General features: G+C 39.9%; 1 protein-coding gene across 15 annotated transcripts in view; it reads left to right on the top strand.

The window, feature by feature from the left end:
- The window catches only part of ptprt (protein tyrosine phosphatase receptor type T), a 471,678-nt gene that overhangs the window by 197,876 nt on the left and 248,032 nt on the right, over positions 1 to 25,770 (top strand). For all 15 annotated transcript variants that reach the window (XM_038297556.1, XM_038297553.1, XM_038297554.1 and 12 more), the window contains exons 9-10: positions 10,156 to 10,271; positions 12,587 to 12,767. In XM_038297556.1, the coding sequence (XP_038153484.1) occupies positions 10,156 to 10,271; positions 12,587 to 12,767 (297 nt within the window). The remainder of the gene's footprint in view (positions 1 to 10,155; positions 10,272 to 12,586; positions 12,768 to 25,770) is intronic.

Raw genomic sequence — 25,770 nt, 5'->3', positions numbered from 1 at the left:
TAGCCTTCATTTTCTACTCACCCCCATGCTGAACAACACTCTGGAGTACTTTTTTGATATCTCAAATGCATCTGGAGATCTGGGAGGCTTCTTGCCGTCTGCTGACATTCAAATAATGGAGGTCTATGGCGCCCGAGGCAGAAAGGTCCATAAAAGTCCACACTGCTCGTCCAATGTATTCCAAGTGTCCTGAGTGGGTAGCATCCAGAATTTACTCGAAACGAAGTCATTTAGAATGTTTTTAGAGCATAAACAGTAGTGTATAGGATTTCCTGAAAGCGCGCGCCTGCTAGTTCACGAGTCTACGGAAACCGCGGCAGACCAAACCAGCGCATTCAGCTCGGCAAAGAACTCATGCTCTTCCTCAACACTGAAGTCCTCAGACATTTTTCTTTCGTTGTTTCTTTCTTTGCACAGGTAAACAGCACATTTCTTCTTCTACGCTTGCATTATCGGCAGAGCAGACGCTGAATGCGCACTTTCATCTGTTTGGTCTGCCGCGGTTTCCGTAGCGTCGTGAACGTGCTTTCAGGAAATCCTATACACTACTGTTTATGCTCTAAAAACATTCTAAATGACTTCGTTTCGAGTAAATTCTGGATGCTACCCACTCAGGACACTTGGAATACATTGGACGAGACGTATGGAGGAATATTGACACGTTTTTTGTGGACTTTTATGGACCTTTCTGCCTCGGGCGCCATAGACCTCCATTATTTGAATGTCAGCAGACAGCAAGAAGCCTCCCAGATCTCCAGATGCATTTGAGATATCAAAAAAGTACTCCAGAGTGTTGTTCAGCATGGGGGTGAGTAGAAAATGAAGGCTAATCATGTTTTGGGTGTACTATTCCTTTAAATGATGGAAAGGTCAGAATGACGCTCAAATTTTAAATCCAAATTAGAATCTGTGGCAGAATTTAAAAACTGATGCTGCTGGATGCTCTCCATCCTAGTCTAACTAAACCCAGCTCACACTTGGACTAGTTGAACACATCAAATTCTGGGGACCTGAGGGGAGTTTGCATCTCAATCAGCTGCTTTTCCTTCAATAGAAAACTTTGAACCGTCTGACTGGATAGTCTCTGTAAGGAGCCTTGAGATGAAGATGAAGAGAACTGGGACTATAGAAATACACTGAATAGAATTTATTTTTTAGTATTGATTTTTATATTGTGCAACTATTTTTATTCTTTATTTATCTTTTATGAGCTTTTCTCAACAGTGACTGTGGTCTGTATGTCAGCGAGCAGTTGAAGAATTACATTTCCCTTTGCAGAGATTAAAATATATCAATGGTTGAATTGAACTGAACTGATTTTAATTTAATCTAACTAAATTGATTGATTTGATTTTTATTGATTTGGTTAGGATTGAATTGAATCAAACGGAATTGAATTAATTTTAACTGGATTCATTGATTTGAATTTCTTTGGATTTAATTGAATCAAATCAAACTGAACTGATGTTATTTTATTTTAATCTGACTGAATTGATTTGAGTTGATTTGATTCAAATCGAACAGAATTGATTTGAATTGATTTAATTTAAAGTAAATTGAAAACTCGGATTATCCATCCCTCATCTGCATGGGAAACATGTAAAAACTCTGGTATCCATTTGTTCCTCGTTGAGTCAGAGGAGAAACAAAAATCACCAGAGCTCCTAAAAAATCCCATAAAATCCAATTTGATGATAAAACTAAAGCAATTATGGACACTGGTCCATAATGTTAGAAAAGGTATCAAAAACAGGACACTTGCCTGCCCCCCCACCCATCCCCACCACACACACATAAAAGCATCCCGGCACACAAACACACCCCCACAGACAAAAACACACACTAACACACTGGGTAAATCCTGCAAGTTGAGAAAAAACCCGCGAGGAGTTCCTGTGATGTTGCTATTTTGCTCTAAGGTTAATCTTAATGGGAGAGCTCCCATCTGTGTGTGTGTGTGTGTTTATATAGAGGTTATGCTGCTATGTGTTTGCAGGGAGGATGCAGATAAAAAGTGCAGCCTCTGCAACATATCAACAGTCACACAGCTAATGCTGAAGATGCAGCATTAAAGCCGCAGGTAAAGTGTGTGTTGGTGGAAGTTTGCTTGGATCTCCAGAATTTATTAGATTTCTAGCCATTGGCCAGAGTAGTTCCAATAATAAGTCATTTCCCCTTCGCGTTCTGCCACGGACCAACATGAAATATCCCACATCCAAACACAAGCAAACGCAGGCAGGGATGAAAACTTGTCCCTGCTGTGTTTCTCCCAGAGGGGAGCTCTCTGTGTTCTCTCTCCGTGTTTTTCCCTGACACTGCCTCTGCTTTTTGTCTACTGTCATTTTTTTCATCCTCTTGCCTGTTGGGTCTCCTTTGAAAGAAGAAAAGTGAATAAAATGCTAAAAAAAAAAGAAGAGTGAGAGAACTAAAAAGAAGAAAGTATAGTGCGGCCCTGGTATGAGAGGCCATCGACTGAGAACCAAGGTAAAGCATCATTTAGACGTCAGCTTTCAAATAATTAAGGTCATTTAAGCAAAGCAGGAACTAAGACTCAGTTCTATGTGAACTGAAAGTATAACTGGAGTAAATTTTGACAAATTATTCCATTTTTACTCTCTTCTACAAAAGTCTAACAGCCTCAGTAATGATGGGTTTTTACTCCATTTTCGATTGATTGACTTTATTGATCTCACAGTATAGAAATGTACTTTTTGCATCAGCTAAAATAGTCAAAGAAGAAGACTGTGCCAAATAATGAAAAATGTGCATGGGATATAGATAGATAGAAAAAAACTGAGAACCAGGAATGCTCACAAATAGGAGGCAGCAACAGTAGCTACGTTTACATGCGCAAAATTTCCCCGATCCGATCCAAACCTTGGTTGATAGGAAATTCAAAATCTCCGTTTACATGGACACTAAATGAAATGATCCGATCATGACGTGTGTATACATGTACCAAGCGTTGGATCAGATTAAATCTTTTAAGCATGCGCAGAATTTCCTGCCAAACTTGGCAGTTCTGTCTGCGTCTGGTTTTTGGGAGGCCTGACAAACGATGCGCTCGGAGCGAGCGGAAAGAAAAACGGAGAGAGGAGGAAAAAAGCGCTTGGCAGCGAAATATCCGAGAGAAAATGTAGAGAATGAGCGATTGAACCGGCGTGGGAGAGCGAGTGGGCTGTGGAGAGAGAAAAGAGGAAGAGGAGGAGGATAAATTCCTGCTTCCTGCAGCTTTAAATGAACTTGAGTGTATAAGTCGGCGTTCCTAGACTCCTCCCGCCATGTTGTTCACAACAAGAGCGAGAGCGACCGGTGGTTTGCTGTTGTTGACAAGGCGGAAAAAACGTCATGCTGACGTCGCACACATGCGCAGTGAAGATTATTTTACTCTTAGGATCCGAATGGGTGTTTACATGGACGCCAATCGGAATGGCGATCGACAAAAACCACCTCTCTCTTTCGGAATTAAATTTATATCCGATCGGACCGAATCGGATTAGAATCTTCAGTCTGACATGTTTACATGAAACATTTTTGATCTGATCAGGCCTTCAATCCGATTAGTTGTGTCCATGTAAATGTAGCTAGTGACTGAGCAGGAGGAGCATATATGGGAGAGAGAAACAAAGATCAGGCTAATCAGCAGATTGGGAGCAGGTGTGAACAGATGAATCTAGAAGGGAGATAAGTAAAAAGGAGACTGACACAAGAGGGCAACAAAGGGCAAACAAGAAATACCTTAGAACTCAAATATATCCTGAAATCACCAAAAAATAGGAATTAAAGCAATAAAACTAGAAGGAAAAATGGGATCAAAGTGAAACTGAAAACTTAAAAAGAAAACTTGAACCAAAACCGTGACAATACTGGGTTATAACACGGGGTGTTTACATGGGTATTGATATAGATGAATTTGTCCAAAACATGAATGAATTTGACTAAATAACATAAAAGGACACACATACAAACGTTATCATTTCCCCTGATTGGGATAAAACTCCAAGCGGACGGAAGAGAGACCAGAGTTTTCACATTTCTTTGCCTTCTATGCAGGTGACTGTCTGGGAAGCCAAGTCTGCACTTACTTCCAAAGCACCAATTTCCTTCTTTCAATTATTATTTTTTTTTTTTGGGACCGATAAAATTTAATTCAATTCAATTCAGTTTATTTCTATAGCGCCAATTCTCAACACATGTCATCTCAAGGCACTTTACAGTTCAACCAGATTATCCAGTCAAACTGATTCAAAGTTTTCTATCTCAGGAAAACCAGTTGATTGCATCGACTCATTGACTCAAATGCAATCCCTCACACTAAGCATGCTTGTAGTGACAGTGGAGAGGAAAAACTGCCTTTTAACAGGAAGAAACCTCCAGCAGAACCAGGCTCAGTGTGAGCGGCCATCTGCTGAGGCCGACTGGGGTTCAAGGAGACAGAAGCAGAGATACAAAAAGAAGCTTTAAAAGGTGGCCCCGTCCAGGAAACACACAGCCAGGCAGACGAGCTCCGACCAGCTCCCATGTCAGAGAATGCAGAGAGCACATCCAGCCAGTCACAGTCAGAGAAACAGGACTACACTGGAAAAACAGGCTGATCTCCAACATCTAGAAACAAAGGTGTTCATGGAAGCAGCACAGCTGATATTTCTCTCCAGGATGGAGTCACAGCCAAACAGGAAGCAGCTATTTCACAGCAACTGTCAGAGAGATACAGGCTGAATATGCTGTATCCTAGAGATGAGGATTCTCTCTCCTCTCTCATCAAAACCAGACGTTTAGGATCTGTTTATCTGCTGGATCACTTTGGGAAGATCTGCTCATTGTGCTGTCAGGGCTGGACCAGAACCAAAAGCAGCCAAAGTTGTGGAAAACGGATGAAGGTGCAATGAATGTTAAACAGAACAAGAAGGGCCGAAACATTGAAAAACATTACAGAAAGGATAAAAACTGAAAAAGAGAAAGAAAGAAAACAGGGCACAGAGAAGGTTGTAAGATTAAAAGGGAAATAAAAGGAGAAGCACATGGCAGAAGACGAGGAGCATAAAGATTGATTTCAGCTCATCCTCTTCCTCTCATTGTCTTCTCACTGGAACGGCTCCCTAAAGTCTTTGGATTAATGGCTCCATTTCTGCTGCTCATTCATCAGATTCAGGAGAGTCTCCCAAAACACAATCCCTCGCTCTGCCCTGTCCTGAACTAGATACCTACCTGCCAACACATCCCGTCGGCTCTTTGGTTCTTTCAAAGACAGACACAGCAACTTAGTCAGCTTCAGGTCAAAGCGGCCTGGAAGCATCTGTAAGAAAATGTGTTTTTTATCACTTTAAACGCAGGTCAGACTTCCTGTATCTGATCCAGATATCCATCGATCTGTGGCTGAAACATCCTTCTTTGTTAAAGCCGGGCATACATTGTACGGCGAAACCGTAGAATTTAAAGGTCACAGCTTACGATGTCTGTTCAATCTGAAAAAACTCACACGAAGAGAAAAAAAGACAATCAGAAGAAATTTATTGATACAATTACTTTGTCTTTGCTAAAGACGTCAGCAGGAAACATAGCACTTAATTTTGATAGATATGCATGAACAGGAGTAAAGAAGAGGGCTTTTTCCATCCAGGCCTGAAACTGGTGTTGGAGTGGAGATAGATGAAGTTGGTCAGTCTGTAGACTGCTGGTTAGAGAGACAGTCTGCTGAGCTTTATGGGGGGATCCAGTGGACTGCGTAAACTGATACTAGAGCTTCACTCAAGGACCTGGAAGATGAAAGTCCCGTTGGATAACACATGTTGAGAGAACCTGTCCATGATGAGCAAGATATAAGCGACAGTGGAGGGAAAAAACTCCCCATTGGGAAGAAACCTCTTGCAGAACCAGGCTCAACATGGCGGTCTTCTGCCGGACCAGTTGAAATGGGACGTGGAATGCAGTAAGAGTCCAGGAGGAATGACACTCTGATGAAGCTTTAGCTACGATGGTGGAGGAAGGGATGGAGGTGGGTTTAAACGGGGTCATCTGAATGAATCATCCACAGCCTGTGCACTAGGCAGCAGACAAGTTGCGAATCAGAGGCCTTTTAAGATGAACTTGGATGCCGATTGATTTTCGTGGAGGTGTGGTTCAAAGCTGATTGGCTGTGTCCCAGGTGGATGTAGGAGAGCGATCAGTTTCTTCAGTTGAGCTTCCGCCTAGGCTCTATTTCTCACACTGAGACCCGACACTCTGATGCGATCTACCTGCTCACACTGTACGACTAAAAACCAAGTTGGACTCACCTCCGCAGTGAAATGGCGCTACTCGGACTTGTCTATTTGGAAGTAGAAGGGGAATATGAAGATTATTAGAGTGAAACGTGCTGCCTTGGTAATTTGTTCAATTTTGTGCTGAAAGCCCAAAAAATTGAATTCGACAACGTATTTGGACAAAGACATGGCTGAGCAAAAATGACTACTACAGTCAATTTTAAAGAAAGAACTCCATTTCACTCATTGCATCCCTGCCATGCTTCTGTGTTTTCATCTGAGAGGAGGAAGAAGAAGAATCCTTGTTTGCAGAAAGTAACTTTTAGGTTTTGGGTCATTGAACTTTGTCTCAGACAGTAAAACTACATGCTGTTCTGCCTCTTGATGAAATCATCCTGTTAGTTTAATGAACTATTTTACACATTCCCAAAAAAACGAAACAGATTTTCCTTTATTTTGCATAAAAGTAAGGTACCAAGATGTCAATATCACCTGCAGGTTACTGTGCATATACTTGACTCTCTCAGTAAGTACACTGTCAGGTTTATGTGACAGAAGACCCCTGGTTTAAACCACAGGGTGCTCCCTGCCCCGGGCCCCTGCAACAGGAACAGATACAGCCATGACAAACAGCAATTATTACTTTTAGTATCATCATTATCATTATTACAGTTTAAATATCTATTCCTCCCAATTAGACTGTAGTTACAGATTGCTATTGGGAATTCTGGGAAGGAAACCTGGACATTCCAGGATGAGCTGGAATGCTTTGCCTCATGGCGACTAATGCACGGTCCATAATCTCTGTGCTGCATGCGCTGCTGCAGAGATTGGTCGCATTGTGCTGTAGCTGTGCCATCTCCGCTGCCCTTTCACAGCGGCCGATCGCTAACATGCCAACCCCGGACCGTTCCTGATTAATGAGGCCAGCAGCCTCGGCTGGGACCGCATCCCTGTGGAGCCGTACCATTGTTCCTCCTCTACGCCTACATATTTCACCCCATCTGTCAGTTGGCACCTTCTCACTCTTCCAAAGAGTGCTCCACACCCAGCTTACCCAAACTCTTATTAAAGTCCGGTTTTAGAGACTTTAGGACCCTACATTACTTGTTTGTAATTCTGTTGATCTGGATATGAAATGTTGGAGGTGAAGGCGGTTCAGGGTGGGTGTGAAGAACCGACTTTAATGGATGTGGAGAAGAATAATTAAGGCGGCGCAGAGGAGGAAATGAATGATATAGAAAATATGGCATTTGTCATTGCCAAGGTCATCTGGGGAGGTCTCATCCCTGTAACGATGTAAACAAAGTTATAATTCAAAATAAGCTCTCCATACAGCTCCATCTCCCCGCTGCTGCTTTATTAAGCAGCTCCTCTCCTCTGCTCCTGTTCTTAGCGACAATAGATGACCTTTGACTCTATGGAGAATAAGATGGGTATTAACTCCAAAAAGAAATGATCCAAACTTTATTGATCCCAGCAAATCTACCTCCATCTCTGATTAGGAAGAGCTCATGTTGGTATTAGGCAGATTTACAGGGGATCAGGCTGCTTTAGACCCAAACCTAAAAGCTACGGGATTAAGAAAATGTTCAGTTGTTGTAGTGCAGCTGAAGCCATTTATGCTTCAGTGGCTTTAGGTCAGAGTATGGAGGGAAATTTGTTCCATTATTGTTACAGAGAACACGTTTGGTAAATGGAAACCAACAACAAAAAATGCAATCCAGAAACTTTGAAAAATAAATAAAACGGTTTTGGAAAATGACTGTTTTCTTAAATGTATGCTCTTCAAATTGCTTTTTTTGTGTTTGTTTTAGAAACCAAGTTCTCTTCTCTTTAAGTGCGATAGAAACTCATTTTTAGCCAATAAAATGTTGTTGCTAACGTCCAGCAGACCAATAGAAATGCATCTTGTTTTGGGGGGGGGGCGTCCCAAGCAGCATAATACAGGTTAAGGACTGAAATCCAGGTTAAAATTCTCCCACCTGACGAATAAAGTGTACATTTGCATCGCAGCGAAGGGAAGATTCCTGATCTGGTTCCATTACTGACTTGATTACATGTTACTAACATCAGGTTTTTTCTCCTTTCTGCTCCATTGCTTTCAACAGCTTTTAATGTTGCATTTGTTTTTTTGTTTTTGTTGAATCAAAATGAATTTAATACAAATTTAACCTTAAAACTAATAATTATAGAAACTCAAATTTTTTTTATTTTAATTGTAAGAGCACTTCTTCAAAGAAATAAAGAAGAAACCAGACTGAATGGAAAGCTTTGTCAGGATGTTTCTTCAGAATAGTGGGTTGGTATCTGAGGACCTGCTGGTTCCATAAGACCAAATTAAATAAAACAAAACTTACTCCCAATCTTCCTCTATACGAATCTGAATTTTACTTTTTTTTTCTAATTCAAAAGACACCTAAAACCGTTTTAATAATAATAAAACACATGATCAAGATGCATCTCATATGCAGCTCATAACAAAGTTGGGAGATTTACACTATTATTTCTCAGAAGTTACTTTGCTCTTCAGTATTAGCATCTAATAAATTTAAGATCAAAATAACTGTATTTTATTTGAACAGAATAGTTTTAACTTCATGAAAGATTGTTGCACGTAGACAACAGATCCTGTCTGTGGCCACCAAAGGCTGTGAACCTTCCCCTCCCCGCAGAGGATTAAGGAATAAGAGGACAAAGCAACAGCTTAAACGGATATTTAATAGTAAAAACATGAGCTGAATGAACAAAATGTAAACGTTTGCTATGAAGATGCAGCAGAAACATTCAGCTCAGATGGTCTGGAAGCTTCTCATCCAGGACGACTAATCTTTGTCTCAGTCGGCTCGCCCCACGCTGATTTAAGTAGCTTGTGGGAATAATCTAGTTAATACACTGGACTGCATTCATATAAGTACTGATGATATGGTTTTAGGAAGGCCAAAGGTTGGGATGTAAATTTATTGCTTTCCTGTAGTTCAGACAGGAAATCTGCTCTTAGACACTAAAACTAGCGACGTCTCCCTTGATGGACAATAAAACATTTTTCTCTTATCTTCTGTTTCATAAATAATCCTCCTGCTGACCAGTTGCTTGTCTTGCTGCAGTTTGAAAGTCTATTTTTTGCAGCAGTTTATTCCATATATTCTCCGAGGTGTTGACTTCCTGAGCCCATTTCTGCTGGAGGTTTCTATCTGTTAAAAGGGAGTTTTTCCTCTCCACTGTCGCTCCAAGCATGCTTAGTGTGAGGGATTGCTGTAGGGTCAATGAGTCGATGCAATCAGCTGGTTTTCCGAGGATAGAAAACTTTGAATCAATGTGACTGGATGATCTGGTGAACTGTAAAGTGCCTTAAGATGACATGTGTTGTGAATTGGCGCTTTAGAAATAAACTGAATTGAATTGTTTCCTGTCTGAACTGTGAGGACTCACCATCACTCCTGCTCAGAGTGAAGCCTGTTTTTCTGCTTTTATTTGCAACGTTCGCCTCCTGTTTTGCCTCCGCTCCGTTTCAGCTCTACTCTTTGATTCTACAGATTCATATGTTTTGCATATTAGATGCTTTTTTTCAAACCCCTCTACACCCAACATGCATTCCTCACTGTTTTATTTTCCATACAGATCATGAAAACATGGATTATTTGTGGGTTATGGTTTCTCACAGTAGTTTCCTCCGTTTAAAAGTCTGTTTTTTTACTCCAAAGCTTCTCAGTCGATATCGTTGGTTCTTTAGATTAAAGTAGGAGACTAACTTGAATATCAGACATTTAAGCCAACAGAATCGCCCTCTGATCCCAGATTAGCCACTTGTTTAAGAGTCTAACCAGATTAAAGGGATGCATTTTTTTTCAGGAATTAGTGGATCAGGTCCTGTTCTCCTCTGACTGTCTTTTTCTCCATCTGCTTAATCCAGATCCCGTCCATGGGCCCCAGAACGTCAACGTGGTGGATGTCCGCGCCCGCCAGCTGACTGTCCAGTGGGAGACGTTTGGCTATGCTGTGACGCGGTGCCACAGCTACAATCTGACGGTAAACCGTCCCAAGCATTAAACCTCATAATGGGCGTAGGTTTGCAAAGGGACACTAGGGACCTGTCCCTATGTGATTCGATGTGAATAACATGATTATATTTTCCACTACAGCATTGTTGCAGCAGTCGCTTCTTTTCCTTATGCAGGCCAGAAAGTTATACGTCAGCCTGAACACCTAAATTCAGCCAATATTTTATCAACGGTCATCTGTCAATCAATTAAGGAATAAGAATAATTTCCTTTCCCATTGAGTTGCGTCCCAGTGTTCACGGGGATGGACGTCTGTGTCTTCATCAGGCGTAGAGCTAACAGAACTGGCAGCGTTGCGAGGCAAGGGCTCAAACATGTACGGCTGGAAGCCTTCTACACTGTTTTATACAGTAGCAGTTTTATACAGTTTTTGTTAAAAAAACAAACAAACATGCAAATTGAAATAGACAAACGGGTCCAACCCTTTCAAATGGGGTTCATTTGGCTTCTTTTGTTAGCCTGCAATGCCCGATACCTTTCTATGTCTCTGAAGGGGGGTCGTTAAAGGGAATTGTTGGTCTGGCCAAAGAAGCAAGGTCTTCTGCTCTCCTTTACAGGGGCTGGGATTACGATGGTAGTGGGAAAGGATCAACTCAATTGCTGCATTGTAGGGTTTTTTTTTTTATCAGCAGACTGAAAACTTGGCTGATAAACACAAACTACTTCCTGGAAGTCATGGATTTAAATCACAGCGATCCTCCACTTTGGTAGTTCTTCATTTAAAAGATAAAAAGAAGTTTTAATTGGTCTGTTTGGTGATCTAAAAAAAAAGAAGAAAATCAAGAATCAAAATGCATGAATCAGGAAATGAGAGCGTTATGATGTACAGCACTGGGACATTGCTTGCGGCGTCCCCCAGGAGTCAGTATTGGAACCAATGCTAATTATTCTCTACAAAAGCAATGTATGTGAGGTTTTACAGGTATTCAGGTTCATTTTGTTTGCTGAAGTTAGGCATATTTTCTGTACAGGTGAGTGCATAGAGTAGTTCATGGAGGATATCACACCAGAGATAATTAATAAGCTAAAAAACTGGTCTGAAAAAAACAAACTGTCCTTGAAACCCAAAATAAATTCATGTTATTTGGAAACAACAATGGAAACAAAGATGTGAAAATTAAACTAGATACGGTAGAGCTGAAACAAGTAATTTACCTTAAAGTCTGAGGTGTGATTATTGACTGGATTCTTAGTAAAGCTACAACATTTTTTGAACTGTTAATCTTTACACATTCTGTTACTTTTCACTGACTTTCCCACAGCTGAGCTATTGTGTAGAAGTCAATGCTAACGCCTACAAGACGTCAGTAAAACCACTATGAAAGCTGCAGAAAAGAGCCATCAGGGAAATCCATAAGGCTGGATACCATGAACACACTGATTCATTATTCATTCATTCCTGCTGCTTAAATCCTCTGAACTGGTAGAGTTTCAAAGCTCACAACTAATGTGTTAAGCTAAAAATGAAAAAAGTATACAAAATATTTCATTGTTTATCGTACCTCCTTTCACTGCAACAGCTTTATTTAACTAAAAATAGAGCAAAGAAAAAACATAAAACACAACAATTTTCAGAAAAACTTTGTGAGCTATTGGAGTATAGATTTCTAAAGTCATATTACGAGAGTTTTCTACTTTAAAGTCATAGGGAGATTATATTTAAATGACAAATCATTATGGCCTGAACATGTATATAAATTTACTCTTTATCAGACGATATTGTCCCAAAATGTAGAAAATTTGTATCTTTAAACGGTGTTTTTTTTCCGTTATCTTGTGCAGGCCAGTTAGTTACATGTCAGCCTGAACACCTAAATTCGGCCAATCATATATCAACTGTAATCCATCAATCCAATGTTTTCGGTCATAGCATCTCGATTCATATGTTGCAGCTAATATACGCAACGGGAGAATTCAGCAGAAAAGGATTACCATTTCCCTACGACTTTAAACAATTAAAAAAACTCAATGTCTTATTAGCATTAACTAGGTCTGAGTAAAGAATGTTATATTATAAGATAACTGACTGTTAACAGCGTCATACTGTTCGTATAATTTCTCTAAACATTTTTTTTTTACTGTTTTATGTTTTGACTCTTTAATTCCCACCCAAAACGGTTTTTCTTTTAATTCAAACTGAGACATTTTTATTTATGGACTCTCTTGCAGCCCATCACCTAAAACTGAAACTAAAAGCTTTCTAAACCAGGTATTGTTCCACCAGGATCACTAGCATTGTTCTTGTCTGCGTAAAACTGACTAAATGCTCGTTTTCTTTTGCAGGTTCAGTACCAGTACGTGTTCAACCAACAAGAGTTTGCAGCAGAGGAGTTGATCCAGACGTCGTCTCATTACACGCTGAGGGGACTCAGGCCCTTCGTCACAGTCAGGCTGCGCCTGGTTCTGGCCAACCCTGAGGGAAGCAAGGAGAGCGAGGAGATAGTCAAGCAGACAGAGGAGGATGGTGAGAAGCGCTTTCGACACGTGTTGCATCAAACTTCACAATGAGCTATTGATCCAAAATAGAAGCAGGTTAGTTGAGTCTGGAGGCAACGAGGTATATGATTGGGCTCTCCCCAGAGAAAGCCTGCAGCTCCCCAAAAAATGAGTCATTATAAACATCTCACAACAGCCACCGGCGGTTCGGTGAAAACAAACAGCTGAACCAGCCGCCTACATGCTCCGAACGCAGACTCCTCCAACAGAAGGGACAGGATGAGAGATGTCGCTGTCTAAGCCTCGCTGTGTGACTGACAGACAGCCAGGTTCAGGAACTGTGGAGCTAAAAACATGAAAGCTAGAAGTGCTTGATATGTTATGGTAGAAGAAAACAGAAATGTCTCCAACAGCTTAGGCCTTTTAACTGTAGTCTCAGCAACTTGTTTTTTTTACTTCGTTTTAAGGAGCACAGCCAGGCATGGCAGGGTGGCTCAATTACAGTTTTGTCCAAGTTGTTATCTGAGGTATTCTGTGGAAAAAGATTTTGCTTAGTGCTGCTTAAAAGTGTATGGCAGCAAAGTTTGCAGCATTGCTGCCTTATAGCAAGACCTTCCTGGGTTTGATTTACAGCTTATTTCTATGTATCCATAGTTTCTCTCCCAATATTCAGACTTCTTCCCACAGTCTAAAAACATGACTGCTAGGATGGTTGTGTCTTTCTGTTGCCTTGGGATAGACATGCAACCTTTTCAGGTTGAACCCCGGCTTTCACCTATTGACTGCTGGAGATGGGCACCACTTGATAGAAATGTAATTTTGTCATGTTGAAACCAAACAAGTTAACCGAATTGTTAAACATTTAATGTGAAAAAAGACCTAGTTCTTGACATGGGTGACCCGGGTTCAAATCTGACCTGTGGTCTCTCCCACTCTCTCATACCCCCTTCCCTGTCAGCTTCTTGTCAAAAAAAAACCAACTAAATTCCTCAAAAAGAAAAAGACAATAATAAATTGTTCATGGTTGTGGTTTTGTCTGTTTGCATTACTCCTCTCTGCCGTAAAGCTAATTGATCCATTGTTTCCATCTGTATCTCCACTGCCTGCATCCTCATGCATTCCATCCTGTCTTAATAAAAAACAGTGCCAGATTATTGAAAGCCATCATCTGAATAAATGTCCAGCGTTATTTCCCATCCTTCTTTCCTGCTTTAAATCTATTTTTTGCTTTCTGAATTTCCCTGCTCTGCCCTGCCCATGTCTAATATCCTTTTGGCTTTGGATCTCTTGACGTCAACCTGGCCTCTGCTCTGCCTCCAAACCACAGCTTTGTGCCTTTTTCTTGGATTTGTCAGTCTTAATCTGTCTCCCTGTGCTCGAATTTTGTTTTTGTGCATGACTGAAAATTCAAACCTGTACCCCAACTGTGACCTGATTTTGGTCCCACAACTTAACCAAGTTTCTGTTCCTCGATCAAACAGTTTTGTTTTCTTTTTACTGGAACTAAATTATTCCTGCATGAGTTCTTACTGGAGTTTATGGATATGGCCCTTTCTTTAAACCATGGAAACCCCTTCACAACCTGTCAAGTTCTCAGTCACACCATCTTGCTGCTGGACTGAAGGAGCCATAACTGTTCTTCCCTGCTTTTCTTTGGAGTCAGGTACCTGACTCCTCAGCTCTTGGTGGCTTCCTGTCAAACTCCAAATTTTTATTCTAAATAGATTTCTTACAAGTTTCAAGTTGTTTTGTGTGGTTCAACTTTCGACTCCCCACAACACATCTTTATAAAGGTAGTGCTTAATGGTCAAAGGACAGTAAGAAATGAGTTAAAGGTCTTCCTTAAAAGTAAATATATTCAAGTTAGGAGGAGTTAGTAGAACCATGTTTCCCTATAGTTAGAGCTAACATTTTTTTTTTCCCACTATGTAGGCAGTTTTGTACATCCAAACTCTAAAACGTTTATCTGTTTTTCTGGGCATGGTAACTTCTGTCCAAACAGAAGGTCATTAGTTTGATCTTAATTTCCCAGTTTTTAGCGACAGCCATCCCCCCCCCTACCCCCCCCCCCCTGTTGGAAAGAGCAGCTCGGCCATGCCAGTTCTGTGTGTTCCCAAAGATATAGTAGTACTGTCACAATATAATATCAAATACTGTGGAGGAAATCTCGTTCTGACATACTGTCAGACTATTTGCCAATTTCTTTTACTGATGTTACAGTTCATTGATACAAAGTGTAACCGAAATTTTTTGCATGATTCTTTACAATTTTCTATCATGACATCCTTCTTAAATCAAAATCAGATGCTGGTTCGCCATACAGCATGACTATACGGTCACTATTTAGCCAATAACTTCAGGAGTTCATAAACTGTTTGTTGATCAAGTCCCAGTGCTGTATCTGGTGTTTGTCACAACGCGCTATTATCCAAGTCATATTGAAAACATTCTTCCAAATGTTGGCTACATATTACGGGTTTTTTCTCTGGCCAGAAGTTCGATGGCAAATCCTCCCTCTTCAAGTTGGCGATCCAACGACCAACCCATCCGTGGAGGATCAGGATTCAGAAAGGTGGAATAACAATTTTTTTTTCCACTTTTACCCGATGAATTACACCATCCAGCTGCCATGCACGTGGGCATTGTTTAACTATAGCTTTGGTGAATTTCAATGGTGAAGTCCTCTGGAAATCTTCAATAATTGTTGTTGATTGCAGATGTGTCGCAATCAGCAACCCATTGATATTTCATTTAAATTGGGGAGAACTGCGTTAGGCTTACCGCACCATGACGTCACTGCTGGAAGATGTCGGAGTGAGGTGTTACTATATTTGGGCAAAAATGGCCGCTCCCAGACTCAGTGATCACAACGTAATTTATTGTTTTGTTGTTTATTTACTGATTAACGGTAAATTCATTAAATCACCATGAACATATTAGTTTTATGTATAAAAAAATTATCCATTGATTATTCCTTCCTGACCGGACTTTTCCTTTGAGCTATAACAGTTGATTTTAAGTAGATTATTTTTTTACAACCCTAGTAGGAACTTTAGTGTTTTTGGGTTTGTTAAAGCGGGTCTGTAAAACTTAGAGGTTTTATAGATATTTTACACATGTCTGAACAGCTGTTAGCTCTTGGCTTGACTCCTCCATGAGAGTGTTTTCCAAACTGATCTCCCTTCCTATGCATGTCTACTGCAGGGAATGAACTGATCCTCGTTGCTACAGCATGGAGCTGGCTCTGTGTGGCTCATTTAATGGCAGCTTTTCACCTCTCTGGAGCTGCTAAAGCGACATAACATTCTCAGTGCAACCTTCAAAAAATCGCTCTAATCAACATTTCTGTGTTATTCCTGCACCCCTCAGCAGGACAACTTACTGGCATGAATTATTAGAGCCCCGGGTGTCAATGTTGTCCAGCAATTCAGAAAATATCCAGACACACTGTTTTAAAGCTGCTGCTGTCTTTCCAGAGGCATCATGTTGCCCTGATTCAGAGCAGAGCCCGGGCCCCTCCACAGCTGCTAATAATTCATTTATGCCTCAGATCCTCTCAGCACCATTCCTGTGATAAACTGGAATAGCTTAGCGCCTGATAAGCAGGGCTCCCTGTTCTTGTGCTGTTCTCAATGCTAATATATTTTGGATTTAGCTTCTGGGGAACATCACGTGTCAGCCTGAACATCCCACCTTCACCAACCGAGCATGCACTAACTGCATGATGCCTACAGGCAAAGAAAACACATCTGTGGAGAAGAAATTGCTTTAAGGGTAAAAAAAAAAAGTCATAATTGTTTTCTTCTTAATTGCTTTTTGTTTAAGCGTTGTTAATCTCCTGGTTGTAAGTCAGTAATTAGGGAACAGAAGAGCAATTGTTCACACGCAGGCTAATTATTGTTTGTACGGTAATGGCTCCTGCAAATCAATCGGCTTCCCTCTCTTTCACAAACAGACGTGTAAGATTTTTTTCTATTACTTTCCAATCTTGCTGAATACACAGAATTTATCTTAACCCATGTTTAGGGGCTAAATGAAGGATATCCAATTATGAAATTAAATTAGTTTGTTTTTCTTGCTGTCCCTTGATTCATCGTCCTTCTTCTATGATACTAACATCTGCCTTTTAGGTTTTAATAATTCCCTCATTATCCAGATTTATAACTGCAGTGGGAGGTTTACATAGACTTATGATCATGAATAGTATAACCAAACTGGATGTTTAAATAAGTTGTAACCTGGTACTAATACACTGTAAAATTGTCTTTAAAATGGAGCCTAGGTGGAAGTTCAACTGAATAAACTGCTTACTCTCCTTTTTTCATGTCTTTTACCAAAAAGGTACCAACTGCTGGTTGAAAGAATAGAGTTGGAAGTGGAGCTAAAGTTAGCTAATGTTAGCATCCTTGCACAAAAGATCCCCATCAAGGATCAACAAAAGCCTTTAAAAAAAAAAAAAAGAACTTTCACAGTCCATTTATTGTTTAAAAGAAAACGGGTTTCATACCTTTTAATATTTTGTTGATTTTTTATCGTTTAGTTAAATTCAACCAGGCAAAGATTTAAATGCGGGGGTACACGTTTATGTCAACTTTTGATGTTTGTTTCAGAATATTTATTCTCCTGTTGATTAACCATATTCTAGCCGATTTCTTTAAACTGAAGGCTATTACTTATTATTCCGTTCACTTTGTGAAATCCACCATTGGCAGTGAAAAACCCCCCAGTATGACACTGCCACCTCCATGTTTGACAGCTACAGAAAGTGGTTTGCTCAGAAATCCTCATCAGGACACCTCCAAACATCTCTCTTTGTCTGAACTGAACAGCTAAATCTTTGTCTTCCAGCTGCAGCTCTTTTCATGTGCTTCAGCTGCACATTTCAGTCCAGCTAGGAGGTGTTAATTTATGAGCAGGCAGCCTGCACCTTGTTAATCCACGCTGGTGCTAAACTGGCCTCACTGTTGATGGTGACACTGACATCGGTGTTCCAGGACTATCTGATTTGTAAAAAGCTTCATAATAATTTGGCTCCTCAGTGTTGCAGTAGATGGCACTGGTGCCTTGCAGCCAGAAGGTTCTGGGTTTGATTCCCGGCCCAGGGTCTTTCTGCATTGAGTTTGCATGTTCTCCTTGAGCATGCTTGTTGTGCAGTTAGGAAGCTGAGGCAGAAACATTTCTTAAGAGAAATAATGTTAAATTATTTAATGTCCTTGGACAGAGAGATAGAGCTGTCTGACTGAGGCATTTATCTACTAGGGTTGTCAAGATACTAAACTTTTCAACTCGATACCGATACTAAGGAAAATATTCGATACCATTTTCGATACCACAAGGATAAAAACAAAGACTTCATTAATAAATAAAATACAATAAATAAATACAATAAACAATAACAACAATATTTTGAGGTTGTATGCTGTGCACAATATTAAGCAAGCTTGATAAAAAACTTATAAAATTAAAATTAAGTGTTCCTTCCTTCGCTATGCTTTGCAGACATAACAGTGACACTAGCCAAACCGATTAAGAAACAAAAATAATTCTCAGCAGCTGCACCTCTTACAAAAAAAAGTCTCAAACTGAAAAGTGCACAGAATTATTCAATCACACAGTGTTCTGAAAGTGCATTGTCCTCTATTCTACACTTTAGATGAATGACTGCTTAGGTGCCACTGGTGGTGGCACTGTATCGATACTTTTAAAAAGCGAGTATTGTATCCGGATACAACATTTCAGTATCTATACTTTTTTGAGTATCGATACTTTTGACAACCCTATTATCTACATACATTTATACCTTACAAAATAACACACATTCAACACAGGGGAACAAACCCACCCCCTGCATAAAGATCTTTCTCACACTTAAACATTTGGTTCTTCCCAAGAAAAAACACTTCAGTTCATCAAGGACAAACATTTTACCAGATAAACACTCAGAACAGGTCTCCCTTTCATGGCATGAAGGAGGCTGTGTGAACTTACTCTTATCTCTCATGACCCTCCCTTTACCCTTTTCTAAAGTTCAGATGCATCTGCTTTCTGTCCCCCCTACCTTAAACATTACGACATAGAGGCTGGTGCAAGATTTCTCTTAACTTACTCCTTTTCAGGCAGGCACACTCAAAACATTTTATCTCACAAATAGGCCAAAGAAAAATATGGTTCCACAGTGTGTTCTCTCTGGGTACTCCGGCTTCCTCCCACTGTCCAGAAACATGACTGTTAGGTTAATTGGCTTCTCTAAGGTCTCCTTAGGTGTGAATGAGTGTCCTGTTTGTCTCTGTTTTGCCCTGTGATGGACTGGCAACCTTTTCAGGGTGTACCCCCTCCTTTCACCGGTAGATAGCTGGAGATAGGCATCATCATCTTGTGACCCCGGTAGGGATAAGCGTGATGGAAAATGAAATGATAAATGAACTTGATTGAACTGACATTGGAGAAATATACCTCTGCATTTAACCCATCCCCTTGTTGAGCAGTGGGCTGCCATCGTGGGGCACCCAGGGAGCAATCGGGGGTTAAGGGTCTTGCTCAGAGACCCAGAGTGGCAGTCTGGGGAGAGGGAATCAAACTCAGAACCTCAGGATTCCAAGCTTAACCACTGGGCCGCATGCGAACCAAGAACCGGTTAATGATAGGTGTTATCATCGCATTGAGGCTCTGATCTGATGTTAAGTTGTTGGTTTGTTGGTAAAGAATAAATAAGGCCTTCAGATTCCAGAGTCTTAGATTGTTTTTCTATGTAGATATCGGATAGCATGCTTAAATACCTCTGAATAACAAAAAGCAGATATTAAAAACTCTGATCTCCCATCTTTATTCCTTCATACTTTACTCCTACAGCACAGAGAGATTAAAGCAATGACTGAGATTGTATAATCCTTTTATCATAGAAGTCCCAGTTCTGATCCCAGTATAATAAAAACCACTGGATTTATTTTTCAGTGCCAGTTTGACTCTGAAATGTTTTTATCAACTCCTGCTGCTGTGTTCTGATCAGAGCCAACTAATGGGTTTAAAGAAGGTCTAAAAAGCAGGATTGGCATCCTGTCCACTTCTCATACGTCTGACTTATCTTAGAAAACATGGAAACAGTAGAACCAGTATGTTGTGTAATCCCGTATTATAGTGTGAGATGTAATCCAGACCCCCTCTTCCTGTGTTCATATTTTCCTCAGAGGATTAAACTCAAATTCTTGTGACAAGGTGAAAAACACCACAGGATTGATCAGGAAAACAAAATGTGGCTCTGATGAGCCGTCCAAAAATGTGCTCCCTTTAAATTAGCATTGAATGCTTTATCTTTATTTAGAAGGCTGTTAAAGGCAGTAGAACTGATGTTTACTTTTGTTAGTTAAACTAATGTGCATCACAGGGGAAAATAAGTTGTCCCTTTTATACTTTCTGAGCATAATTTTCAGTTACAAAGCTCTTTGTTCAGGAATGAGTCAGAAGGAGAAAACATCCGACATGTGAGCGCAACAATGCAAGCAGCAGACATTAGCTCTCATCATTATTACTGCACTAAAACATTTTTTTTTTATGAACAACACTATGGAGAAACAGTCTATAAATAACAAAATAAACTAAAAAAAAGTCGAAAAATAATTAACTGTATTTTCTGGTACTTACAGTTTTTACCTCAAACCTTAAAGGAGAAGTCAGGTCAGCAAGGAATAATCAATGGGTCATTATTGATATCTAAAACTAATATGTATGCAATGATTTAATGAATTTAGCATTAATCAGTAAACAAATAAAAACAATATTTTTTGTCGCGATCACCGAGTCTGGGAGCGGCCATTTTCGTCCTAACATAGTAACCCCTCCCTCCTGCACTCTTCCAGCAGTGACGTCACGGTGCGGTAAGCCTAGCGCCATTCTCCCCGCTTTACAAGCAAAATTACTAGACACTAAACTACTAGACACATCTGCAATCAACAACGATTATTGAAGATTTCCAGAGGAATTCACCATTGAAATTCACCACAGCTATAGTGAAACTGACAATGCCCACGTGCATGGCAGCTGGATGTTGGAATACATCGGGTAAAAGTGAAAAAAAAAAAAGAGTTATTCCACCTTTCTGATTCCTGATCCTCCACGGACGGGTTGGTCGTTGGATCGCCAACTTGAAGAGGGAGGATTTGCCATCGAACTTCTGGCCAGAGAAAAAACATGTAATATGTAGCCAACATTTGGAAGAAGAATGTTTTCAAGATGACTTGGATAATAGCGCGTTGTGACAAACACCAGATACAGCTGGGACTTGTTCAACAGCCGATACCGCACCGTGACGTCACAAACCAGTAGGTGGCAGTAGTGTTCTTTGACAAACATGGACGTCTCCAGTAAAGCACATTCACATGAAAATTACTCTTAATTAAAAACACTTATCATTTATAGAACAGTATGGACTAAATTCATATTTAACGTACTTTCAGAAGTTTGAATTATGAATATGCCCAGAATTTTCCTTTCCACTACGAACGGCAGCAGGAAATCACCCATACGCTGGCTGCAGCAGAGAGCTTTCAGTTGGGATTTTCAGTGCTGCCTTTTGGCAACATGCTGCAGGTCTGGGGCTCTGGACAAGAATTCCATATTTTACAATCCTAATGAACTGACTGCACTAAGTTTTTAGGTGGACTTTCTCGCTTACAAAAATGGTCAGACCCTGTAATACAGTGAAAGGGTGGAGTCAGAGTAAAAAAATATGCAAAAGGTTGGCTGGAAGTTGGAGGGGATTTTGCAGGGGAGTGGACTGCCATTCAGCTGCCATTCGAGGGGCTATTATGAATGTCTGGTCCTGTAGGCGTGTGGAGAGGAAGGTGCGCAGAGAAGGAGCAGGACCTCATGCTCTCAGCATCGTCGTATTGATCGAAACATAGAAAGATCAAAAGTTTCACAGAGAAAAGTTTGTGTGCGTTTATTAACTGAAACTGCTCTTATTAGTGATTAATGCGTGTATGCCCTTTTAGCACAGTTCTCTAACTGACTCCAAAGGTTGACCAATGTTTTCCCTTATTGTGTTTCTTCTTTTATTGAATCTGAGACTCTTTATCACGAAGCTACAAGGATCTGAAAATGCGTGAGCGCTGTCTCATCATGACATCGCCCTGCTATAACTATTGGTGAATCCTTTCGTGTTTTTCAGCTTCTTGGAGATGTCAAAATTATTAAAAAATAATGGATATACTGCATATTTCTACACAGTTAAATCTATTCTTTGATTTCAGCACCACTCCAGAGGTCCTGTGGATGTGTATTATTTTAAAAAATCCTGGTTTTAATAAAAAACTTGTATCTATGACCTTTAAATGTTGCTGTAGTTCCTGTTCAACGAACTGCTGAATATTGATGATGATCGTGTTTTAATCAGTGCTCGATGACCTAAGAGCCATGAAATAGAGATACGGATAAACCTTTAAAATGGGATTCAAGCAAAGAGAAAAAACAATTCATTACATGCCAGTTATGATCGTTTCAGTTCAGCTCAGGATGCTGGAAAGGATTAAAAGACAAATAAAGAGAATGAGAGAGGAGAGCTGCCAGCATAAAGCATGGAGTTCATCAGGTTATGATTACCGTGTTAGCGCTGCTGTTATCGTTTCAGTGAAGACTGTTTTCTCTGCCTCCGAGGAAAACAGCAACGCTCACAGAGAAAACAGAGGGAGACAACAGCCAGCAGATAAGGCCGAGTCAAAAAGTGACACAAACCGGTCTCAAGGGCGGCTCACGCTTCACACAAACACCAGATATTCGCACAAATTAAGGAAGACATTGTTTCATGAAAGATAAGGCCATGTGCAGACGTCTCACACACACACACCAACTCATCCGGCACTGAGTGATAAGGTGTTGAATGAAATAGCAGTTTGTAATTGCATTTCTTTGTGAGGATAATTTGGTGCACTCCACAGACCAGGCCCTTAATCAACACCTTGGAATTACTTATCCAAATCTTCTGACAGTTCCCTAAAATGTCTGTTTTCCTGTGTGCTTCACCTCATCTGACAGTCCTTTTGTTTCTTATTTAGTGCAAACAGATATGCGTTCCTTCCTCAGGAGCCAGGATTGTTTTTAGGGTGTTTTTCTGCTCAGTGGTGGCTCATAAAAACAAAGTAAATGGTATCAGAGACTGTTTTAATTCTAAAAAGACATCTGGAGATTCTTATTTGTGTGGCATCATCAGCCCTCTGTCTCTCATGGAGTCCACCAGGGAAGAATTATGGGGTCCTCGTCTTTTCGGCTAGGAAAAGGACAGATTGTAGAAATCTGAACAATGTTGTCAACCTTTCCTCTTGTAGTTGTGTCCAAACAGTGCATAAATGTCTTACAGTCATAACATCCTGCTGATTACTTAAAAATGTTTATGTAAAACATTCTGCAAATCTCTAAGGTTTGCTGAAAAGGCTGCTGACCTTTTCCAACAATGATTTTCAGTTTTATTGGGTTTATTCTGTTGCTTACTGCAGCCCTGGTAGTGTTTACCAGCTTATTAAAACATTTGATTGCAGTAAAATAAGAATAGAAATCTCTAAAACCGAAATAGCCTTTAAGTAAGTTCCCTTTTAAACCGAGGAACGACGCCCAAATGTTTTTCAGTAACTTCATATTTTTTTAGGTGGAAAATAAATAAGCATGGTCATATTTATCTGCCTCTTCAAAAAGACTAAAAAACATCTGATCCTTAGCAAATAAGGTTATAAACACCAAAAGGCTGTCCTGGTAGCATTTAGTCCTTTTTGAGCCTAAATAGCCTTTCAGCACTGGGCACCATGAACAGGCATGGCTCCATCTGCTGGCAAAACCACAGAACTACCAGAAAAACACATGTGGACCAATGAATAGAGCCCGTCCATTTAGCCATGCCTCACGGTAAAGCAATAGCTCAACATTTTCAAAGACCGACCAATATGAATTAAACCAACTGCTCTACAGAAACTCTGAGATTTATTGAACCCTCTTTAGAAAATCTTATCGGAACATTAAAGGGAAAACAAAATCCTGTTCCTAACAAACACAACATCAAAGTCAGAACCAGGCAGTCATTTCTTCTTTCTTTTTACAAAGCTGTTTGTGCAGTAGAGAACAATAATATCATTTCTATCACTGGTATCAGTATTAATCAGGATGTTTCCTCAGCATCTATTAGCTTAGCAGCTACATCTGAACCAGGGGGGGGATTTATCCTTACATAAAACTAGGCAGTTGCCTCGGGTCTGGGGGCCCCATAAAACTATTTACATGTATAGTTAATACAACTACTCCTTATTTGTGCACATTAATTATTATTGTGATAAATATCCTTTTCACCAAATCTAGCAATTTCCTAAATCCGCCCCTGATTTGAACGCCTCAGCAGCTTTAGCTCCTCTTCAGTGAAACACAACGATCAGACTGGATCCCAGCTTTATTAAAATTCATGTTGTTTCTTTGTGCTTCTTTCAATCTGAATCTTGAACTTCTCTACCTCATTCAGACTTTGCTTTGAGATGCTAACTGGCTTAGCCACAATAGGCTACTTAATGTAAATAAACATGAAGGTCTTTATTTACTAACAAACTGATCAAAAACAAAGCCCAGAAGCTCAGTCTGAAAAATAGAGATCTTAACAAAGGTTTGTAAAAATACATAAACAACAAAATATGGAGATACAATTTGAAAAAAATAAAATAAAATAAGAGAAAGCTGCAAGGTTACACTCAAACCTTTTTTTTTTCATTAAAAAGTTTTTAAAGTCTAATTATAATTTTGCGATTTTCATTTACAGAATATATTTTGTTTTCTTTTTATTCCATTTATGTTTTTTTTCATAATTTTCAATGAAACCCAGTTCTTTCTTTAGTAGAAGAGCTAAAAATGAGATGCAGTCCTTCAACCTGAGCAGAACCTTTAGGGAAAAAGCGAATCTGAACAAGAGTCTGTGCAGCTCACACCCGTAGCTGTGCTTTTGTCTCACTTTTTTTTAGCTGTGTGTGTTTAACATGCTGTTACTTCTAGACAAGATGTCTGACACCCCCGCCCCATTTCTACTCCTTTCTTCAGTGTGAAATAAGCTTTTTTTCTGAAAACACAACCGTAAACAGACACACTGCTCTGTTACTAGGCAGAGTTTACCATCTAATACTCTGAGCCTGTTTATACGGCAAAAAATTGTTTCAGTTATTTTATTGTGGAAGTCAGTCGAACTCTTTTCTATTTGCTAAAGCTGGCTGGATTTCTCTTTCCCTCAAGTACTTAATGCTTGTTAAACCAAAGTATTTAATTCACCCAAAATTAATAAAATATATTAAATATACATATCCGTTTTTTATAATCTTAATATCTATTGTTCACGCACTGTCAGCAGTTTTTTTCATGTCACAACAACAATATTTTACAGTGTGTCACCACTATTACTAGTGTTGCACCGATACCAATATCGGGCGGGGCCCCAGTCCAGCACTAAAATGGTTGTATTGATATCGGCGAGTACCAACAAATAGTGCACTGATACCATTTTGAGAGCCAAAATACTGGATTCACTTTGTATTAGTCTTTTTCCTGCTTCACAAAGGTAGGCAGCAGCTTGATAAAGTCATGATGGCAATTATCTTACATCCAAGTAGTATGCAGTTCTTCATATATACACACATATCAAACAGATGACACAACATGACATCAGTGCAACACTATTACCTGTTTAGCAAAGCAAAGGCAATGCAGTTATGCTCCTGCTACACACCCTCACCCACCCGAAAAAATTGCTAGTCAAAGGCTAGCATTTTTGCTGCTGAAGATTCTCAGTCATCCAGGTCATAGTCATTCCAAAAAAGTAAAAAAAAAAAAAAAAAATCCACTTGACTTTTTTTCCAAGTTTAAAGGCGTTTCACTTCCTATCAAGGAAGTTTTTTCAATTCAAAATATCAGAAATAGCGTACAATCCGAGGCTCGTGTACAGTACTGTGCTGTATAAGAGCTATGTAAGAGCCTAATAAGAATCTTGTCCTGACACTGGAGACGGGTGAGACCATGGTCTC

This window comes from Cyprinodon tularosa, unplaced genomic scaffold (assembly GCF_016077235.1).
Source record: "Cyprinodon tularosa strain WSP-4 unplaced genomic scaffold, ASM1607723v1 ctg390, whole genome shotgun sequence".
Taxonomy (NCBI): domain Eukaryota; kingdom Metazoa; phylum Chordata; class Actinopteri; order Cyprinodontiformes; family Cyprinodontidae; genus Cyprinodon; species Cyprinodon tularosa.
Note: the sequence above shows the minus strand (reverse complement) of the source record. Positions and strands in the feature narration are given on the sequence as shown.